This window comes from Brachyhypopomus gauderio, chromosome 9, assembly GCF_052324685.1.
Source record: "Brachyhypopomus gauderio isolate BG-103 chromosome 9, BGAUD_0.2, whole genome shotgun sequence".
NCBI lineage: Eukaryota > Metazoa > Chordata > Actinopteri > Gymnotiformes > Hypopomidae > Brachyhypopomus > Brachyhypopomus gauderio.
This window is the reverse complement of record NC_135219.1, coordinates 1,642,673-1,666,241: the sequence shown is the minus strand read 5'-3', so window position 1 is coordinate 1,666,241 and position 23,569 is coordinate 1,642,673. Positions and strand designations below refer to the sequence as shown.

At 48.6% G+C, this 23,569-nt stretch overlaps 1 protein-coding gene across 1 annotated transcript in view; it reads right to left on the bottom strand.

The window, feature by feature from the left end:
• Window positions 1-11,284: 11,284 nt before the first annotated feature.
• epha7 (eph receptor A7) overlaps window positions 11,285-23,569 on the bottom strand; it is a 59,217-nt gene continuing 46,932 nt past the window's right edge. The window contains 11 exon segments of the mRNA XM_077016395.1: window positions 11,285-14,141; window positions 14,418-14,573; window positions 15,294-15,487; window positions 17,528-17,677; window positions 17,808-18,017; window positions 18,109-18,170; window positions 18,596-18,781; window positions 19,292-19,417; window positions 20,910-20,965; window positions 21,957-22,065; window positions 23,109-23,283. Coding sequence (XP_076872510.1) covers window positions 14,027-14,141; window positions 14,418-14,573; window positions 15,294-15,487; window positions 17,528-17,677; window positions 17,808-18,017; window positions 18,109-18,170; window positions 18,596-18,781; window positions 19,292-19,417; window positions 20,910-20,965; window positions 21,957-22,065; window positions 23,109-23,283 — 1,539 coding nt within the window. The 3' untranslated portion in view covers window positions 11,285-14,026.

Sequence of the window (23,569 nt, the reverse complement as noted above, 5' to 3'; positions counted from 1 at the left end):
TTTGGATTTACATAAGTAAATGTGCAAATGTATGCTTAGCTGACCGGCGGTAATATGCTTCTCTGTGATTTTACACTGTGCTGAAACATGCACAATATCCTGCCAAATCAGAGCAGCTTAATACCATAGCGGAGACTATTCAACCAGATAATAACTATATTTGATTGAAATTTTAGTAATGCAGATAAATGTTCAGATGACTAATAAAACAGATGTTTACACCCCGTTTTGTGATTGTATACAGCACGGTGAGGTTTACGGCGCATCAAACCCTCAGATTATGTGTTTTAAAATAGCAATAATTCCAGAACGTAAAACGCAAAGACTTGTAAAATACCAAACTTGTACATAGTCTTCGGACATTCCACTCATTCTCACCATCATATGCGTCTATCACACTCGTGGTCTGTGGGTGGGGTCTGTGGATTTACATCAGCTGTCCAACTGAAGAGAGGGAGGAGCTTAACATTAAACGGCCGCAATCAAAACATCGTGAGACTAATCACTGAGCACTTGAGGGATCAATCGTCACTGTACTGTGTTCATCTGCAGACCCTGAAACAGGTGTGGGGGGCCATTTTGCCTATTTGTACTGGAATGTGTTGATTCTGAGATTATGGGGCGGGAGGAGGTGTGTCTTCTCATCGATGGGGGTGTGGCTCAGCATGGACACCTGCTGTCATTCCTCGGCTGTCTGCCGCTCCGCCACTCCCACATTCCCACGCATGGCCGTCTGGCTGACAGAATGCAGGCCATATCGAAGAGGCTGCCGGCATTCCTGCACGCTTTCTGCCTGGCCACGGCAGACCCGCGCCTCGGATTCTATGGTGCAAATCCATTAAAATCAGCAATGCATGCTGGATGCATGGCACCACGGCCCGTCTGTAGATTCAGCAAAGCCGCCCTGCTCTGGAAGTCTGGGGTTAGGATGACAGAACTGTATGTTCACTTATACACACATGCAATGCAGCAAGCAGGACGTGGCACTTCTGAGCAGTAGCCCTCTGGTTCAGTCCATTTGGTCGCACATCTTAATGTCACAGCCTTGTTCAGATGGCAGGGATCTAATCAACACTTGGTATTCAGTGTGCACGCTGGCCCCTCTTCACACTACTCCAGCCTCTTCGCTGCGACTCCGGAGAAATTCCTTCAAACTGAAGTGGTGGAGTGTGGTGAGGTGGGCGGTGTCCACTCCCTGCTCGGCTCTGTCCTTGCCCCTCTCTAGAAAAGCGGGATTATGTCTCCACGGAAGCCATTAGATCTCCAAATCCCAATTACAGCACGGACCCGTGATTTATGAGTTTATTTTTAATGACACATTAAAATGCAATTAGCATCCGTATCCAGAACAAACTGTGTGTGTCCAGTGAAAACCCAGCACAACAAACGACACACACTCTTCACCGTGGCATGAATCAGGGCTCTGTTGGTGGAGAGCATGAGATCTAGTGTTTTTTTACCCACAGTTCATGATTAACCATCACGTAATGGGCTCCATAAAAGTGACATGTATTGAGGACATTCTGCAGGGGCTCAGTGGTGAGCGAGTCAGGGGTGTTCTCTGAAAGTCCAGTTTGTCCTACCATATCTCTGCAGCGCAGTGATTGATATTTAGGACTGAAAATATAACTTACAACTTCAGGTAACTACTTTTTGTGAGACACTTAATTTCAGGAGAGCAGCTCCACTAGAAAGAGGACAGAGACAAAGACTCTTTTCATTTTCCATCTGTCTTATGATTCCATTTCTCTTCCTCAGGAATGAAACCATTTCTAGGCTTTGGCCTCAGAACTTGGAAGAATCAGATCTGTTTCTATGGGGAGAACTGTTTGGTGTCGATACTGACAGTGACCTGGGCATGGTGAAACGGAAGCCTTACCTCCCTGCGGAACGATAGTCATCTTTACACGCGGCCAAATAGCGAAATAGCGGCGAGATCAGCAGATTAAGCTCCGCGATGCCTGGCTGCATGCTAATTGCCGCCTCGAGAGGGCCTGATCTTCCCCCAGCATGGGAAGGCTCGCCAAACCCAGAGAACGAAGGGCACGAAAGCACATTACCTGCCCTAACTTCGCCTCCAATTCGAGGGACCTCACATTGATTTTTCCCATGCGAGAATGCGCCTGCTGGAGCATTAGCATACGAGGGTCCACCATCAGCCGCTGGGAGTACGCCTCGAGCGCTGCGCTACGGTAAATAAAATCCATTTCAATCTCGGACAGAGTGTAGCCCGACCTTCAGAGGCAGCTACATCTACAGCGTTCGTCGTTGTTGACTCCCAAGCGATATTCGCTCCCTTGGCTGACTCTCCTGCATATATTATTGAACGCACGCCTGCTCGACAACAGGTGGTGCGTTTGGGACTCCACACACACCCAGCCGCCGCTAGCCTCACCCTCACGGCTCTACATGCCCGGACACCCCCTCACGCTAAACACGGGTGACACCGGAGGACCACCACCATTACACCCCTCCCCCCTCCCCAATCGCCCCGTCTGATCAGGTGGCCGGCTACTCAGAGTCTAGCCTAGGGGGTTGAATTACCCATACGCCCTGGGAACATTTACTACCTCTGTTTAGAAGCCAATGCAAAGACAGCCATATGGACTGGGAATAGAAACTCAGGAGTTCCTATTCGACTCAAATGTGAGATGTGTCAAGAATATCCAAGCAAAGAGTTAATCATGCAATGACAGAGAGCCTAATAACCAGTCATGAGCCAATATGGACGCCTCATGATTTCGACAACAACTCTGCGTCCAGCGAGTCAAATGAGCTGACATAATATGCAAATGAGAGAAAATTAAGCGCGTCTACATATTAACTCTGTTGCTCTCTCATGCAGGGGTGTCCAATCCAGTGACAGAAGACGTGACCAACGTGCGAAGAACTGGTGCAGACCCGCTCGCCACAAACGCGGAGAAGACCTGCGGACACAGGAGAGTCCAGAGGCAACAGACAGGCGCAGACAGGCGAGTCGACCGCGCTGTCAGTACCACGCAGGGGTCAAAGGGCACAGGCTGACCTGACAACGCCTGCACGGCGGAACGCTGAAGGAAGACCAGCAGTCCCAGATAGCATCGCGTTAGCACACCCGTCGCTATTAAGCACGCTTGTCTATTTCTGTGTTTTTCTATGCGTCCTTGAGTGGAAGACTACTTCATATCCTGTTGTGCTATGCTCCCTCTCTATGCCATAAGCTAATTAAGTCAGGTAGAACATATGGATTCAAAGGAGGGGGGAAGCAATCATATGCAAGCATGTATTTTGGGAATTGCATTTTGGTACATATGCCATTAAATCTGCCAAGTCTTTGTGGCATCAGGAAATAGAAATATTCAGCTGAGTGAAGACAACAGAGGAGATCAAATTACAGCCCGTTCTTCCATGCGCATTAAGGTGGGAGGATATATTTATTCACGGATCCTCTGTTTGCATCGTATACTTTATTTAGTGGGGAAGGGAAGCTATTTCACTTGCCACTGCATTTAGCCATCATGCAAAATCATGTGCAACAGAAGTGCAGAGGTGTTTTATTTCGGGGCGAAAGCCATGTGCTTTTACTTGGAAGTTTAACAAGCTATTCTGGACCATGCGTGCGATGACGCAAGCCTGCAGCCGCTGAACGATGACTTTAAGTTCCATAACAGACACACGAATTTGCTGCTAATTCTGATAACGTACCGGCCACCCGTCTTTGCAAAATTCCACTCGGTCCAGGCTGCAATAAAGCCGTCGTGTTTTATCATTTGACGCAGCAGTTTTCCTCTGGACTGTAGTGCGGCCCAACTTCCTGCGCCTCGTTCGCCTCGTTCCAGTTTCCCAACAGATGCGCAATGCAGCTGACAGCTGCATTCGTCACCAAAACACAAGAAACAATCGTCAAATGAAAAGTTACATTTCTCCAGAGCAATTATGGCCGGGCGGAGGCCAAGAGGTTAATTTACTAATCAGGCGATCTGAATACATGCGAGCTGCAATGAATTATGTAAACCAAAAGGCGTTCTTCCCCAAATTCAAGAACTGGGGAGAGTTTCCAAAGAGAATATTTATCCAAGCTGGGCCCCAGGCGTACTGGGAGAAAAAATAGCAAAGGAAAAAAAAAAAGCCGAAAGAGAAGAGAAGAGAAGAGTAGACCTATCCTTTTAAATGTTACGGTAAGACTGAGCGTAGCACAGGCCGCGATAATTTTAGCCTAACAATTTTACATACAAAGACTGGAGAATGTAGGTCAGCGTGAATAGCCTGCACTTGGATAATTTTTGCTCTTGCTTGTCCCAAATGTAAAGACATACGGTGTAGTGTCTCCTCAGTACGAGTGTACGGGAGGACAGGCAGTAACTGCAACGGTTTATCGAGGGTCCTGAGGTGGATTTGTGCTGGACTCTGAATGGGAGCTACGATCATGGGGGACATGGTTCCTTGTGATTGTTATCGCCACACGCTATACTTTGAAAGGCAAAGGTGACGCTAAGCTAACCCAGTTTACAATGAATACACCACACTAGACTAGGAGGGGATGTGTATCCCATATATCATTGAGGCAGCAATTCAAAAGAGAACAATACCCTGGTGGTGAGATAAATACAACACAGGAATGCATTTTTCAAAAAAAAAAATAAAATAAATAAATTTTGAAGAAAAAAACTAGTAAAGATTAGAAGACTATTCGCAAATTAGATGCTAGAATATTTCCATGTGGTACAGATGTGTTGATTTTGCAACGAGGGTAATATGTCCATCTGACTGACACTTCAGTACACTTTGTTTTACCGATGCGAGACTTCTTTGTTAGAAGGTTTTCAAGGCAGCTGTGGGAGAAATTGAGTCCAGGCATACATTTTCAAACTGTTGGTTTTAAAGCACATCTATTGCCTACAGACAAAAGCCAAGAACCAGCTACACAATTGGCAAAGGAGAAATATATAAGACCCCTATCCTACAAAACCAGTGTGCTCTCCCATCTGTTCTGGAACATGGGGTTAAGGGCCTATTTGGCGTTGAGCCAGCCATGTTAGCGTTGACCCAATTGAAGGGAATTTTCACTGCGAGGGGGGACTAATCTCCACTGACCTCAGTGACTGATCAATACCAAAACTTTACTGTTGCCTCCCGAACTCAAAAGTTCAACAGCATTCCCATTTATTTAAACACACCAGGAAGCCCCTGGATATCTGTCAGTGCCTGTGCCATCTCTCCTCCCCCAGGGCTCCTCCACTGTGGGCATTGACCTGTTCAGCACATCAGGTGGTACAATGCTCAAACCACAGTTTCTCTCTCTCTCTCTCTCTCTCTCTCTCTCTCTCTCTCTCTCTCTCTCTCTCATCTACACTGTCTTTTCTGTCTTTCTCTAACTTTCTCTCACTTCCCCCACCTGTCCCCTATCCCCTCCGTCGCTCCACCCTCTAAAGATTATCCCTCACTCTCTCCACCCGTCCCAACAGCCATCTCTTCAGCTTGGTCACCGACTGCGCTACAAGAACACCCCCCCCCCCCCCCCCCCCCCCTCCATCAGCTGAGAATCATCAAAATGAGCCGTCCCGCCCGGGCAGTAGTGCGGTTGCCAGAACATCTGTTGCCAGCAGCGACAACCCCCCCCCTTTCCCATGGTTCTTGGCGCGGAATCGCTCTGGGCTCCAAGCTTGGCCCTGCGCTTCCTCTCGCTTGCTACGCTTCATTCAGCCTGATCACCAAGAGCTACTTCTCTCTCTCTTTTTTTTTAAACTCTTTTCCGCAATCATGGGAGGACTGAGAGAAAGGGAAATGAATGGTAACTAAACGTGGTCCAACAATCCAACATCAATGGGCCAGATGTCTTTCTGCGCCATTCAATACTGGTATTCATAGAGGCGAGATTAATCAGAGCACGGGCCGTCATGCATTGCTAAACTGAGCGTTGTCATCTCATAAGATTCAAGGACTGCATTTGCCAAGTGTTATTCTGTATTTAAGGCACTGCTCTCCTAAACCTTTGTGCCAAAGTGTTTGTTTTTTTGCAAACATTAAGCGACGGGTCAAGCTAACTGCAGTGTGTCAGGAACTCCTGGTTTTCATCAGCCTCGTGGCTTTAATGCGAAGCTCAGAATGATAAAGGGGCTGAAACGAGGCCTCTGAGTGTCTGGTGTCACTACAGGAACTGCAGTGATTTCTCTTCTTTCCAGAGAAGTGTTATAGATGGAGTTGGGATCTTGTAACCGTGAGTGATAAGGGTGGTTGGCAAGACAACAGCAGTGAAATAAAGGACCCCTGCAACACATACAGGTTCCTTTATCCAGCAAAAAATAACAAATAAAAGTGAAAAAAGTAAAGCAATGGGCTTAACCAAAAACCTAAGTGCTAGTGATGACAGTTATAGCACCACGCTCATTTGGAATGCACGCAGCTCAATTTTTATGTGTGATATGATTTATGAGTCCAGAATTTACCATATTCAAGATCCAACCAGCTAAAAACCAGGGAATAATTCTCAGTATGGGCTGCTCAAGTTCAGCAAATGTAAATATATAGACATCAGAGTAACATTTATCACATACAATCTGTATATTGAATATTACTGCGATTCATCATTTTTACTGATTAGTCTATTGGCAAGAATGAATTGAAGATACTATATTTAAGTGTATTAATGTATGTTCAGATGTACAGAATCTCTGGCGTTCGTTTTCACTCATTCTCCAACTCATCTGCTCACATTAACCCAGCAGCGGTACCGCGCCTGATACACACAGTGATTCCAGCATCCATTACCATGAAAAACAGAGTGCCACCCAGATAATAATATCTGTCAGTGGTTCTGTGATCACAAACCGGCCAGTGATAAACGAGGTACAGGGTGCCTGACAAACTAGGCATGGCAACACAACAGATGGAATGTGTGTGTGTGTATATATATATATATATATATATATTAGTTGTGCCCAAAATGATGGAGTGGTACAGAGAAACTCAAAATGGCTGAAAGAGCTGTATGGCATTGAGAGCTATGTTATTTATCCATATAAAATAAAATACTAAACAACAGCAAAAATAAAATAAGATTGTGGAAACTGGTTTATATTATTTATGCCAAAGCTACATACACCTAAATAAAATTACAAATTTGAGTTTATTTTAATTATATATTTTTTCAATAATAATATTGCATTTCATTTTAGTAGGACTGATAGAATCACATTTCACTGAGGTCGGGTCACAGTGGTATCTTCTCTCCTGGTGAAGGCCATGTCGTCCGTTTCAGCGGGTCTGTCGGTGCGCGCGAGGCAGACCTGGCTGCACGCGCTGCCGGTACATTACGGAAGACGCGGGTTGGACCGCATGTCGAGGTTGACGTCATGAACGTGTATGCGTCGTCAGGTCCGGGTCGAGTTTCATTTATTTGGTATGTTTTTTTTTTTTGCTAAAGTAACATCTAGAGACTGCAGTACAAGCACAATGAAAAAAAAAATATTTATGGGGGAGAAAAAGTTGTAAGTAGACTGTTCTTCAATTCAGTGGTATTTCCTCTTTGACTTAAATTACAGAGTATCTTTTTTTAATCTAAATAACTTCACACAATGACAGCACACACAGCTAAACCAAACACAAACCTAGTGACCTTGAACACCGACCCCATCCTCAGTTACTAATTCAGTCCACGCAGCTTTAGATATGGCCAAGCTATTCATCTGAACGGCTGGAGATCTCTCGTATGTGGTTAATACCACCGAGCCGAAGTAGATGGAGTTCTAGCTCCAGTCTGACAGTACGAGCTATCGCTGCCCGCCACATTATAACCCACCCCAGCCGGGCGGATCTCGGACGGATCCGTCATATCTGCCAAATCCATCAGTCCGGCCCAAACGAGGCATCAGCCCGGCCTATGAAATCGATCAGGTGCCCGGGAGATGGGAGTAAATGGTGGGGGAGGGAGACATTTTACCACCCCCTTAAATACTTAATGGCATAAGGTGCCGTGAGTCAGGCCATAAAGAGAAGGCACGAATACCTGCAGCAGCCCTGAGGGACGAGGCGATAAGAGCGTCTAAAAGCCTTTTAATAAACAATACAATATAGCCCAGTCACGCCAGCGCCCTTATTCACCACCGAGCCTATAGAAGAATGATGGACTAAATAACCACTCGCTATTATCCGCTATAGAAACACTCGAGACGTCCGCTGGCTTCCATTAGACCGGCTGAGGTTCGACCTCGGAGCGGAGCGAGATAACGCGGGGCGCCGGTACCGGTTCTGCTCACGTCGGTGTTAATACAGACATCACCCGAGCTCCCTCGGCTGAGACGATCTGCCGTCGGTACTTCACCGGGATACACGGGGACGGTAATTACAGCCAGGCGGTGTCCGCACCTTCCCCGTTATTCGCTGCGTTGCGTTCCCAGGAGCGCCGTATAACCGGCACGGGGACTCGTTTAAAGAAGGACGTAAATGAGAAGCTGAGCTTTATGTGAAAGATCCGTCACGACGATTCTGTTGCAGTGATGAAAGCAAACCAGCAGCGACCAGTGCCACGTGTAATTATTCTTTCTATAGTTTGTAATTAAAATGTTGCTTTTTCCCCTGCAAAAGCTATGAAAAATATTTTTCTAAGTTCCTTAGAATGAAGGGTCGTTATGGCGAGTGTGCAGCCTCGAGGCTTCACGTGAGCCCTGAGCTCACACACCTGGCTCTGATATTGGGTGGCGGTCAGGCCTTGATTAGCTGGGTCAGGTGTGTTCAATTAGGGGAGCCCGCCTTCACGAGACGCGCGTGCGCATCGCTCGCTCCAAACGCAGCGGCTCACTTTCAGGGAGGAAAAATGTAAAAGTGCTGTCGTATTATGTGCAGTGTGCGTTTGACCTGACGTGGTAAACGGAGTAACACCAGCTATGTTCTTAACTGACAGAAACGTGCGCGAGCGTTTAAATGTCACGCACGTATTTGATAGCGTGAGATAAGGTAAAATGAAGTACACATTACGTTATGCGATTGCACAGGGTGGGGGTTTGAGTTTTACACATTTAGAAACAAACCAAAAATTAAAAATAACTTGCGAGGGGAGAGGGGTGCAATCATAACCTTGGGTTCTGGGTTCATCCAAGTCCCAGTCATGGTACACTGGCCACCTCTGGGTCATCCATGATGAATAGGCTAACTCTGGGCCCTGTCTGGGCCTTGTTATGGTTCACTGCTCCATCCAGCTACACACACACTTCTTTGCCTGCGTAATCCCTTGAACACCCTACTACATTAGAGTCCATCACCCTGCAGCCATACATGTGTGTGTGTGTGTGTGTGTGCCCTGTTTCTCTTTCCCCGCTGGAGTTCCCTAAAGACTGTAGACAGGGCACAGCAATCTGAACCATCGTTATCTAAACCACGGGGTCAAGATCTTTTTATTTGGCTGAGACACAGACACAGATTTGTATTTTCAAGAAATTTCATTGCTTCATAAAACTCTGTAGTATTTTTTTTTAAGATTTAAGAAAAAAGGTATTGCGTCATGATGATTTCATCGTTCGTTCGTAACTGGGTTTTTTTTGTTCAGATGTGTGTTAACAGATATTTCATTTGTGGATTGCCCACTTCAAAATCCTTCTGTTCCTAGAGCAGCCTATGATTATTAATGTAGACTTCATTATCTTTGGCTATAAATACAGACAAATACAAAGACACACACACACACACACACACACACACACACACACACACACATACACACAAACAGATTGGAGAGATCTCTGTGGTCAGCTGAGATGTTAACGTTGGACAGTCTTCTGGTCCCATGCTCTTCATTTCCACAACTGCTTTGTGTAGAAAAGAAAGACACACACACACACACACACACACACACACACACACCCCTCAGGATCACGGGCCTCTCTCTCAGTTACACACCTTTGTTTACGTCAGATGAGTTCAGCAGGGCGTGATCCATCAGGCCTGAGCAACCGTTACAGGAGAGGGAACTCGGCTGAGGCCGGTGGACGTCTCCCCAGGTCCGTGTGTGGGAGGGAGGCCAGGATCCATGGCCTTTTATGAGCACGCGAGCCTGTTAACCTCCCTGGTGCAATCCTCCTGCCAGCACCATGAGATCCCTCCCCAGCTAATTAAATAAATACTGGAATATTTGCAGAGATATAATCTTTATAAATCCATTAGGCTGACTTTGTTTAATGTTGGAGGGAGAGGCTTACGTTTCCCAGGTTGGAGGGTTTGGTTAATGCATTTTTAATGACGCCGTCCAGAGTCGGCCAGGGAGGGTCATTAAACAATTCTCTGTCTCTTCTTCCATGTACATTCCTCCTTTCTCTTATAACTATTATTCCTTTCTTTGTCACTTTTTGGACTCTCTCTCTTTCTGTCTTTTACACACACACACACACACACACACGTATGTATGTTCACCAGATATGTAATTGTAATGACCTGTACAATAACCTGTTCTTCCCACGAATAAATAATATTGCAGTGTCATTTCTTTATCATGGATACAGACATGCTAGAGTATTGATCAGTGGAGTATTGATCAGTGGAGTATTTTAAAATCTATGTGCTGTATAATGTAAAACTAATAATGTATAATAAGAAGACCTGAACCTTTCAATGTCGTAGCACAGAAAATTCTTATTCTGTATAAGCCTAGAATTGCTCGCATTCCTGATGGTCTTGTCAAGAGAGCCCTTCAAACCTGCATTTACTGTATCTTATACACACACCGAATAGGTGCACTCATAATTATAAAGAAAACACAAAGGTTATTAAAACCACACACATTTCTATAGAGATAGTATATTTCCAAAAATATATGTACAGTCTATTACAAAGATTAAAAAGCAAAAATAAAGAAAGAAAACAAACAAAAAACAGTCTATGTAACAAGAAATAGTCTGGGGAAATGATTTTACAGATCTGCGGTTGGGGAAAATACTTTTTGATCAATGAATACTCTCCATACTCCTCTCAGAAAAATAAATAATAAATTGACAATTTATTTTACTGTACATTTCAACCTAAAAGACAGAAAAATAATAAAACTTAAAAAAAAAGCTCTAAAATGGAAACCTATCAGCTGTCTTTGGTCCTACATGAGAAATTATGTACATCTGAAATAGTCTGGGTGACTACGCATTTGTGAGTGAGATAGAAAAATATAGTGCATTTTCAATGAATTCAGAGCTCACTACCGAGGAATATGTGTAAAAAAGAAACAACAATATAAATAAAATGTACAAGTTTTACAATTAGATCATATACAAAGTTTCCCTCAAACCATTATGATCTCTCTGACACAATCAACAGTGCTGATGTCTTTGGAATCTTCCATTTTTTTTTTTCAAACGGGGAGTATCTATATTTCCTCATGGTCTTCCTCAAGTCTTTAAAACAACACACGCTAACCCTGAATTCAACCAAGTTCACAATGCAGGCCATCTTTGCCAAAATTCACCTCCTCCTGTCAAGCCATAACAGTTCTCAGAATGGAAGAAACCCAAAAAAGGAACGAATGGTCTGGATTGAGGGTTGGTTGAACCCAGGCATTAATCTCAAATCGGCTCAAAACTGCTGTCTCGGTGAGGGCCCCCGAGATCCATAGGAGAAGGGTGAGGGGCCAAAGAGGGTTGGGTGGGGCCCTGGGAGAGAGATCAGAGCACGGGAAGTAGGAGCTGACAGCCTGCTTCTGGCACTGGAGCTGCCGCAGTGTTGTGCTGACCAGAGGTCTTTCTGCTCGCGCTCAGTTCAAAGGGCCGGCCACAGTCCTCCAGGCTCAGGCAGGCAGGACTCGGGGATGGGAGACGTTACTGCAGGGAGTGGTCCGATCCAGGGGTGCAGTGCAAACCCGTACATGGACACAAGCATGCACACGCACTAACAACACACAGTGGGGAGTTCGGGCTGGATGGTGGTGTGTGTGTGTGTGTGTGTGGGGGAGGGGGGGGGGGTGGTGGGGGATTGAAGAAGGCTCTATTAAAGCACTGCTGTAGAAGGCTGGGTCTGACCCCACAACGTCACTCTAATCAAAATGAATGTCCAAATCAACGGTGCAAGTGTAATTTTAAAAAACACAAGGTCAAGCCAAAACCTCCGGCTAATGAAAACATTCACAAATATTTTGCAAGTTTAATATGTCATGTTATGTCTTCAATACTGCATAAACCAACAATTACTCTTTCTCTTTAGTTTTACAGTAACCATACAATCTGTTGGAAATCTGTTGGAAAATCAACGTTTGCTCTTTATCTCTCTATCTTTAAATTCAGAAGGGACACTGGAGATCCGTTGGTTTTGACGCATATACCACACAGGATGAGACAAACACAGACTCCTGTGTGTTATGGCACCCAGAAATTGGCTCTTACAGCGTTTAAAAAAGCAGACTCTGCCTGGAGCTGTCGGAGGAGAGCAGGACAACGCTAAAACAGCAAGAAACTCAAACCCGACGCATTCTTGGGAAGAGAGAAAACCAACATGTGAACGAAACTCTGTGAATTATGTCCCTTTCTCAGATCAATGCAATGCGACGTACCATACAGGCTAAAAAAATCTATATAGCACCTTATCATCATATAGAAGATCCATCTCAATAATTATTGCTCTGTTTGGTCGGTCTGTTCCAGATGCAAATGTAACTCTCTCTGTTCCTGTCCATGTTCACCTGGTATCAATGTAGAGAACTGAACAGGCACACAGGGAATACACCCGCTTTCTGCAAAAATCAGGCGTCCTTAAAAATAAAAAATATTATTCGGCCATGATAATATTTCAAACAAGTGTATATTTGCCTCTCAGGTTTTAAGGCAAAATCACTTCAACAGCAATAAGGGTCCTAAAACACACTGCTGGGATATGCAGTAACTGAAAGATGAAATATTCTGAAAACAAAACAAACCAAAAGAAACCCCCCAAAAAACTGACCTTGCAAGCCAAACAATTAACTTTTTTGATCGAACCATCTTTATATTAAATACTGTCTTCAATAGTGCTATCTATATGGAGACACCTCATGAAATAATAATGTTAAAAAGAAAATATAAAAGAAGTCAGGAAATAAAATGGGGAAAAAAATATTGCAGATAATAGAATATTGAAACTGTAGGGCTTGTTCTCACATCAAGAAAAAAGAGAGGCTATCACTTGTCTTTGTAATCATTTCATAGTTCGCGCAAAACACGTTTCAACTGTTGCGATGCACCATAAAGTGCACCTGAAAAACTTCAGCGTCTAGAATCAGGAAGAGGGCCGAGACGCTCTTCCGGAAAACGCCACGGGGTTCCGACTTTTGCAGAAGGATCTGGGGGGGGGGTCCTAAGCACACGCTGGCCTCGGTCAACGGTCAGTCACTGCTGTGGGGCCACCCCAGTGGGTGGGGAGGGTTGCACGAGGTGAAGGGGGCAGGGGGTGGGGGTGTTTACCCTGTTGTCGACTCCACACCAAAGGCAAATCGTCAAATGTGAATGAAGCAGGTCACTGATATAGGCTACCACAATCATTGGAACATGGCTATTACAATTAAAGAAAAAAAACTCTCACTCAAGTTTTATTTTTTTGTACTGATTTGCTTCATTGTGCATCTTTGTTCTTTTTTTTTGTTAAAAAATTATTCATATTCTAGTGAAGTCCACATCAACAGAGCAAATCAACCAGCTTTAGGGTAAAGGGGGAAATAGTTCCAAGCATCAAACTGCTTGAAAAGACTCTCCACTGACACTCAACGCCTCTGGACGTTGACCGGTCTAGGTAGTATTCTTTCCTTTGTTTTCTTTCGTTCTCTCTTTTGCTCTTTCTTCGTTAAGTACCTTCGCTAACAAGGGGCACAAATCCTTCACCAGAGAACGCAGGCGCGGCGGGCCATCCCTTCCTGCGAGAGAGACGTTGTTTAGCTGCTGTTCTTTGGGGGAGGTTTTCTGTTTGTTTGTTTTCTGCTTTCTTATTCGCGATTATCCTCTGTGGCACCCTCACCGGCGCATTGTTATTATTCTTTTTTTTTATTTGTTTTGTTTATGTTTATTGAGATGTCCCACCCCACGTCAAGGCGTGGCTGCGGGACGTTGGGTCACACCTGGACCCCTGTTCCATGGGCGTGCAGCATCTGAACCCTCATAGTCTGTATGCTGCTCATAACTTTCTTCTGGTGACCCACTAGGGTGATCCCCAAACTCATGACGTCCCTGCCGACAGAAAGACAAACACACACACCCACTAGTGAATCAAAGAGCTCTGACCTGTGTGTTATTTGGCTAAGGGAGAAGAAATGGGCTTTTACTGCAGCCTAACATGCCTGGACACGGATCACGACCGACTAATCACGACTCAGGCCCTCGACGATCGCAGAGATAGGGGAGGGCAACCTGAGAATTTTTAATTTTTTTTCCCAAAGCAGGTGAATTTTTTTTTCTCGCCGCAGACGAGATCTCCCCGTTAGGTGCAAAGAGAAGGTGGCTTACTCGATGGTCATGCGGGCGACGGCCTCGAGCGAGCTGAAGCCGGCTGCCGTGAAGTTCTCCTTGTACCTCTCCATCTTTATGGCCTCCAACCATTCTCCGACAGAGCAGAACGAGGCGAAGTCGGGCGTGCTCTGGTCCAGCAGTGGGCTAATAGGTCTGCAGAGTAACACGAGAGGAACACCATCACCCCTGAGCGGTCGCGTCTGGATCCACACACCCTGAAGCGTGTCGCCCCTGCAGAACCCTCAAGCTTCACCAGCACACGAAGGGCAACTACTGCCCTGACCTCTTATGTGTAATAGCAATTTCGAGTGTAGCCATTATGGGGGTAGTTTTTAACGTCCTTTCATTTCTGCGGATGAAGGAAATAATCCCCCCCTTTTCGAAAAAGTAAAAGCACTCCCGCTAAAACGCCAGCTGGCTGGACCGAGCCACTCCTCCGCGGCTGCTTTGCAGGTTACGTCCTTCGTCTCGAAATGTGCTCCCCTCCTGTAAATGGATTTCATCTGATAAATGCTCGCGGCGGGCGTCGGTGGTCCCGTGGAACTTGAAAGACCGGGGCTCTCATTACGTCGATTGATTTAAAAGCCTCGCTATTGACCATAAAGGCATGGAAGCAGCAGCGTCGCATCGATTTGCCGGGATTCATCTTTCATCTGCAATCCTCAGTGGACTCTCCGTGCACGAGACCGCTCGCTAATCTACTAGCGCCAAAACTACACCCCGGGAACAAAACCAGCAGCGGTTGGAATAATAACAGAAGGATAAAGGATCCGGAGGGCGATGGGGAAAAGGGGGGTGGGCATGGCCCGTTGCCACAGAGAGGCACCGCAGCCAGGTAAGCCCACAGGCGCTCAACCCGAGAGGCTATTTTACCTCGTGCACGTTCCCACCGGGGTTTTCAAGGTGTTGGGGTTGCGGATCATCTTGTCCAGGACGCCGACGATCTGGTCGAACTTGGGCCGGTCGGCCCGGTCCTTCTGCCAGCAGTCCAGCATGAGCTGATGCAGACCTGGCGGGCAGTCCATAGGGGCAGGGAGACGGTAGCCCTCCTCAATTGCCTTGATGACCTGCAGGTTTGGGAGGGGAGACAGAATCCTGTCAGGCATTTTTCACCAGGACTACAGGCCTTCTCACTCACTCCTGTTACTACAGTAGGGTACTGCGCCATCGTTCTGGGTAGAAAAACGGCCCCTTTTAAGCGCCCCACTGAACTACAGCATTTGAGGTGCCGAGACACGAGAGGGAGAAACAGAGAGAGAGGGAGTGCAAAAGAGAGATGAAAAGATGAAAGAGTGAGCAAAGACATGGGTGAGAAACAGTGAGAGGAAAAGAGGATGATGGAACAAGGGGAGAGGAAGAGGGGGCATCAAATTGAGCGAAAAAAAGTGAAACTATCAGCTTGCATAACAAACCCAGATGAGGATCAGGCCATGACTGCGTCTCCAGCTCCCACCCCCCCGGCCTTTAATCAGCACTTCCATAAACACATGCTTTGCCCGTTAAATCCTTTGTGGGTTTTTTTACCTCCAGCTTTGCAAACTTTTAAACGGGAGGGGTAGTGGTGAGGGGGCAGCCGTTAGCCAGATGCCACCGCTCCCCGCATGCTTGCTGAGAACAAGTGAGGGAACGGCTCGAAACTCCCGAGGCTGCAGCTCGGTACTTAGCGAAAACGGCGTGCTGGAACATCTGTCCACGCCCGTCACACCACCCACGCATGCTGCACCCGACGGACCTCCCGCACACATGGGCTAATCCCAGGGTGAGCGCCTTCACGTCGGCTACACAAGTCCAAAACAGCCCCCACTCCCAGACCCTGCTTGCTTGTTGTGGACCAGGAAGAATTTGCATGACCTTTGGCCTTTGGGAAGTTTACCCTGACCGGAGTGACCCAGCTAAGAGTGAATCAACAGGGCTAGACGCGGGCAGGTGCAGGGCGCCATCACGCCACACTCAGAATCGTGGACGCCTCTCTGTTTACCTTCCAAGCACGTTTCTGCTATTCTCCTCATGTCTTTTCAAACAAAACTTGGGAGTTATGGTAGGGGAAGTGTCAAAACAACCAAAGTGCTGCAGAAATGTAAATGTCTCTCCCACCCACACCATCACCGCCCCCCCCCCCCCCCCCACACCCTCCCGGCCGCATCTCTTTCTCCCTCCCACCACACCCCAGAGGAGAAGGCTGCTTCCTTCCTGACAGGGTACAGCAATCGCTGACATTGATGTCTGTCAAGAACCGAGCTCTCCACCAGGCCAGTTTCAAAGTGCTTAATACTAGTGTTCTGGTGCCCAGTGCCGCTGCTCTTGTGCTTGGCAGTGGTGTTTGCTGAGATGCGTGATTGCTGGGAGTGGAGAAGGGGCATTATAAGTCATCATTAGTCTTTCTGATGAGGGGTGTTTACCTTCTCCGAGGATGTTCAAGCTTGTGTAATTTTGACAAAGAGTCTGCTCAACGCAGCAGCGTGCCAAGACACGTCGCAAAACGGCAACGGATTAAAGGTACTTCCCTTTCATACGTATCATTAGCCGCCAGCTCTGCGGATTCTCGACTCAGCGGAAGTTCAGCTGGGGCAGCGACGATGGAGCGATTCATGGCGTTCACGTGTTAGACTAAAGCGGCAGGGCTGTGGATGAGGCTTGGGGGTATTGTGCGGTCGAGTCAGGATCTCCAAAAGTTCCAGAGCTCCACCAATGATTAGTTCCGCATTAGTTCCCATATCTCATTAGTGGGGTTAAACGTTCACAAGCGGAATGATAAAAAAGAGGGAAGAGGCTCTCTTAATGCAGGCGGGTGAGGCGGAGTACGGGAACTGTCTCATAGAGAGGCAGGCGGGTGGGCGGGACCGCTGAAGTGGTTTTAAAGAAGAGCACTAAGGAGGGAACTCTTCATCTGGGACACTCCCATATACGTGTGAGGAAAGGGGGCGGGATGAGGAAGGGGCATGGCTAAAAATCCTAGTTCATAAAAAGGAGAATATTGTCCAAACAGAATGCTACAGTCCTCAAATATTGTTAAAACCAAATAAATGAATGACTGTATAATGGTCATTATTCATGTAGGATATAATGTCTTGCCATTGGCGTGCACCGCCACAGAAGCAAGGACTTACATCTTGATTGGACATGTCCCAGTATGGCCGCTCCCCATAGGACATGACCTCCCACATGACAATGCCGTAGCTCCACACATCACTGGCCGACGTGAACTTGCGGTACTGGATGGCTTCCGTGGCCGTCCATCGCACGGGGATCTTCCCGCCCTGTTCGGTAAAATGCAGGTCAGAGGCTGGCGCAAACGTCGCCATACGTTGCACACGTAATGGTGACGTACTTCCACGTAGTAGCTTCACGCCGCGTCCTCGGGCCTAGATGGTCCGGGGGCTGACTCACCGTCGTGGTATAGACCGCCTCAGGGTCGTCCTCGATGACCCTCGACAGGCCGAAATCAGACACTTTGCACACGAGGTTGCTGTTGACGAGGATGTTGCGGGCGGCCAGGTCGCGGTGCACGTAGCCCATGTCGGAGAGGTAGCGCATGCCAGCGGCGATGCCCCGGAGCATGCCCACCAGCTGGATCACCGTGAACTGCCCATCATGTTTCTGCGGGAACACACGCGTGAGCAGACGTCAGAGGCCACGCCCTCTCGGCCCCACGTTTGTCGGCGGGGTTTTGCGAGGTGATCGTACTCACCCTGAGGAAGGCGTCGAGCGCGCCGTTCTCCATGTATTCGATCACAATCATTACCGGCTTCCCTGCAACATGTAAGAACAGACTCCCATTAGATGCAGAGCGGCGAAGACAAACCCCGACCACTTACATCACGGAGCGAGACAATAACTCAGTGGGAGCTCTCAAAAGGCTCCTGCATTAGCAGTGTAAAGTGCATTCATTCTGCTTATTTAACAAAGACAAAGAGCTTCCTTAACACGTCTGACATGAGTTAATATTATCCAAAACAAAACAGTTCCATCGCTAGACCACTAAAGCTGTCACAGGATTTACAATTGCACAACCTGCTTTGAATGGCGAGGCGATACTGTAACTCAAATCACTTGAGTTGAATCATGCACTTGAGTTGAATCATTCTGTTTGTTCATATCTTTCCTGCATATGAAACATGGTCTAATGATAAGGTAATGTGTATTTAATGTTGGACCTTTGGTGTCTGGGAACTGACCTCTGGTGACCACGCCCTCTAGGTGGACCACATTGGGGTGGTCGAACTGGCCCATTATGCTGGCCTCACACAGGAAGTCGCGCCTTTGCTTCTCCGTGTAGCCCACTTTCAGGGTCTTGATGGCTACGGGCACGTCCCTCTTCCCAGGGAGCTTCAGGCGTCCGCTGCACACCTCTCCAAACTCTCCTGTCAGAGACGCAGGCCAGGTTCAAGCCCTCGGCTAGCCGTTCCAACCCTTCCTTGTGCTGGCCAGAGAATCCGTCATGCTCGTGACAGCTGCCACCATGGTACGGTGGCACGCCGGCATGCATGTACACCGGGGAGCGTGTCCGCGGGACATAATTGGACATGTCGCATTCTGTATGCTAACACCCTTACACGGCGATATGTAAAAGTGATGCGCTAGCAATTCATCAACAACGCTACATCTTTGCTCACGCTAGCTTGAACAGAAGATGTATTAATTACAGTGCGATTCCACCACCCCCCTCACCGAAAATACCCCCTCCCCACATCCACCTCCACCCTTCAACCCCATTTTTTCGCTATAGTGTTATTAATAACTAGACAGTAAAGATGCAACGACACCACTGAAGGCGTAAATATTCAGCTGTCAGTGTGATGAATGGCCATCGTGTAGTTCTGTGGGTGGAGTGAGAGTGGGGAGGTAGGGGTGGAGAAGGCGTCGGAGCTTACCGGCGCCTATAACCCTCTCAATCTTAATGCAGGAAGCGTCCAGCTCCTTGGCGAATTGGTGCACGGCCCGGTTGGGATCCTCATAGGTTTCGGGGTCGATGTAGGTTTTGGTGCCTGGAAATTTAACTGCAGAAGGGTAAGAGGATTACTGTTACGATGAAATATGCATGACGTGGGGGGCAGAAGCGGGCCACGATTAGCGAGTGCCTGTGGATACGGAGATGACGCTCTGCGACAAAAAGGTCGAGCTCATAAAAACCAAAAAAGCCACTTTTATTTTCCCGAATAAGGAATTAAAATGCCACTCGGTTCTGCACTTAACCTTCATCAGACTGAGCAACAAGGGGAGGGCACAAGGGGGCGGAGTCAGGGGCGGACTCATGGGGCGTGCGCACAGGTTGGCGGAGCTGTCAATCACAGGCTGACGGCTTTTAATAACTGGCAAACCCGGAGTGGACCATGTTACAAATCACTGGAGATGAATCATCAGAATCTCTGAATCAGGATCATTGCCTTGATTCCCAGGTTCATACATACTAGCATCTGATTTAATATGAAATGAACACTGTTCTGAATGAATGTTACTCATATATCTATATTTTAAAGGCATAGGTGTGAAATGACAAAAAAACTGTTTACAGTAACCTAATTTGCTTTAGAGTAGCATCATGCATATGCCTTCATAGACATCTTCGATCACATGATTGTTGACCCAAATAATTATGCAATCTAATTATACATATACAGTTAACATTTTTACATCACTCTCTGCCCAATTAATGCCTGCAACACACCTCGGTCTCACATTAGCTAATTACAACCATACCTGTCAGCTTCGATGCCCAGGCCCGTTTAACGAGATGCAAACACCACCAGGCCGCGTCTGGCTGTGTTAAAAATGACTAACCCGGACTGCTGCTTGTGGGTAATTAAATGGCAGATCTAATGCAGGCCTGGCGCTCACGTGTGACGAGCAGCGCCACGTCCCTGCGTGTGCCGCGTGGACTGGCGCTTGCCTCTTTCCTCGCACGTCCCGCTACGGCGCTGCCCCCCATGCCGGCCTCGTTTGGAGCTCTGGGTCGTTTTTTGCCCCCGTTTCCCGTCTCTCCCTCACTGTCTCGGGGCCGGGCGGCCAGGTGCCACCTTGACCTTACGTTTGCAAACCAGCAGCTCACCCACAGCGCGGATCATTAGCCAGTGCGCACCCGGAGAGGCCGGCGCTGCTGCTATCTCCGAGGGCTTCATTAGGGAGCGCGGGGGGCCGGGGGGCACCCCAACGGGTGAAGGGCCCAGGCATACGGGCCGACCCGGGGGGGCTGCTCTGCCCCTCCGGAGGGTGGAGGCCAGCCAGCTGCAGCGCAAGCATTCATATTTCATATCTTAAAACGAACTCGCAGGCGGGCTCAAGGCAAAGATGGATAGATCAAACGCACCCGGCCGATGTTCTTTCTTTCCCATTTCCCATCATCCGCTCCGGCCCACATTAGAAAAATCAGCGTCTCCCAATCCTGATCCCGGATCAGCTGCTGGGAACCAACCCTGTGCGGGGCTGGTTTATTAGCTGGGGAGGTGACCCAGGTGTGTTGGGAGGGGCCGGCCAGGTACAGGCGATACTCACACTGAAAGTAGAGCTCCTCGTCCCCTTCCTGGTCCGCCTTGCTGTATCCGCAGTGCCTGACCACAGAACCAGAACAGGGAGAGTCACCATCAGTCGGCCCCGGACACGAGTGCGTGCATGTTTACAGTATTCACAGTGCGGCAGGCTGAACCCAACCTGCATCTATCATTCATAAGAATGGAAAATAATGATTTCATGCCCACACATTATACAAATAACAAAGTGGCAATTTTCTCTATTACACTGGTTGGGGTGAGCTACTACATCAGGGAGAAAGGGAAGATATTGGAAAAGGTGAAATCTCATGAATTTACAAACTGTAAAGGTTAAACTGTCATCTAATCTAGAGCCCTAATATTTTAATTAGAAGTCAATAATAAGTCAATGGACTCCGACTTAAGGCAATCTAAGTGTTTGACCGTGAAGTAGGTAACTGATTATAGCACAGCATTTAGGCACAGGCAAGCATGCATGGGAGTGATGGGGGATGAAGGTCATTGGCTGGCTGACAGGAAAGCCCACGTGGCCACGCCTCCTCTGAGCTGTCAGCAGTGAGACACGGGCCAGGGGCCAGTAGAGCTGGCCAATGGCGTGACTCACAGGGAGCAGCCAGGTGCTTAAGGAGGAGACAGCAGGAGGTGTGCACACGCCCAGAGCTTGCGCACACACACGCACACACACGCAGCGATACACACAGACGCATTTGCATATGTATATGTATGCAGCGGCGACAGGAAAAGAAGTGCAATTCCTTCCTTTTCCAAAGTCCTCAATCTTCACAATGGGTCCATTTTAAAAGCACGCAGGGGAAAAAAACGTGAAAATGCTGCACTTTCCTTCCTGGCATGGGCCCAGGTGAGACCACACACACACACACACACACACACATGCAGCATGCCAGGGATGGGTGGAGGGGGAGGTGAGTGGTGGGGTGGGGGGTGGGGGAACTTCACAGCTACAGTGGTCTGTGAGGCACAGAGAGAGCTAGCATGCCAAGCGGAGGAGACTCACAGGAGCGGGGAGTCAACGGGGGCCGCTAGAGCGTACCTTCTCCCGATGATGAAGCCGAACACCATGAAGACCAGGATGATGGTGCCGGCCACGGCCACCACCGCGATGATGATGACCGGGTTCTGCTCGCTCGACACGATTGTGGCTGTGACACACGAACACACACACACACACACACACACACACACACACATGCACACACAGAGACTGCTGTTGATACACGCTTCAGTGTCACATCGGATCACACAGATCTCTAACACAGCTGTGCTGACAGAAATTAGCAGCGGGTTTGGAGTGCGTGGAAAAGATGCTTCTTGCGAGAGAGAGAGGCGCCCCCCCCCACATGCGCCCCTCCCCCTTGCACCCCTCCCCCGCCCACACGCCCCTCCCCCCTGCACCCCTCCCCCCCCCACACGCCCCTCCCCCCTGCACCCCTCCCCCGCCCCACACACCCCTCCCCCCTGCACCCCCCCCCCCCCACACGCCCCTCCCCCCTGCACCCCCCCCCCCCCCACACTCCCGACGCTCTATTTCTGGACTTCACTGAGTTCGCTGCGCTGCTGTTTCTGAAAATGGGCATAATGGTCCCCGACGGTATCGTGGTGGCCTTCATTTGGAGCGATGACACATTCAGGTTGGACGCCTCCTCGTCCGGACCGCGTCGCCCGACGGCCCGCGTGCTGCTGGCAGAATGCTGAGGGAACAGGATGTGCGGGCCACGCTAAATTAAACACAGCAGCGGCAGGATTTAAAGAGCACGTCACCGCGTCAGGCTTGACGAGTGTCGCGGCTCTTTTGGGCCAAAGTTTCGCCCATGTCCCGCTCGGGAGATCCAAAAACCCGGTCAAGAAACGTGACGACAGGACCGGCATCAGCAGGTAACGACGGGTTCCGTCCTTCGACAGAACAGCATAGATCTACGTTGGAAGACGCCTACAATATTGATATTTTTTTATTATTATTCGCTTGTCCTTTGAGCAGCGAGGACCCAGAAAGACAAAAACGTTGTCCTAGAAATAAAAACAGACGAGAGCACGTGCGAGAGTCTGGTTCCTGGCCCTTTTCTGACGCGGTCTACTCAGACGTGGGGTGTCTGGGGTATATACGTATTAACACGCTAATGGGTTTGCTTTCTTTAGCAGGTGATAATGAAGAGTGTGACGAGGAAACACTGCACCGGGGGCCTACCCGTGCCTGACGACTCCCCCTTGGTGGTTACTTCCAGGCGGGGGCCGAACATGCCGTAGCCCGCGGCGGTGAAGGCCCGGATCTGGAACACGTACGCCGTGCTGGGCTTCAGGTTGTTCACCGTGGCCGAGGTGGAGCGCGACCTCACAGTGGAGTAGCTCCGCTCTTTCTGGTCCTGGAGGACAAGGAGAGAAGACAAAGGGGGAGTGGGTAAGGACAGGGCGAGGGCGGAGCGAGGGCGGAGTGAGGGTGGAGTGAGGGCGGGGTGAGAGTGGAGTGAGGGCGGAGTGAGGGTGTGTTGAGGGTGGAGTGAGGGCGTGGTGAGGGTGGAGTGAGGGCGGGGCGAGGGTGGAGTGAGGGCGGGGCGAGGGCGGGGCGAGAGTGGAGTGAGGGCGGAGTGAGGGTGTGTTGAGGGTGGAGTGAGGGCGTGGTGAGGGTGGAGTGAGGGCGGGGCGAGGGTG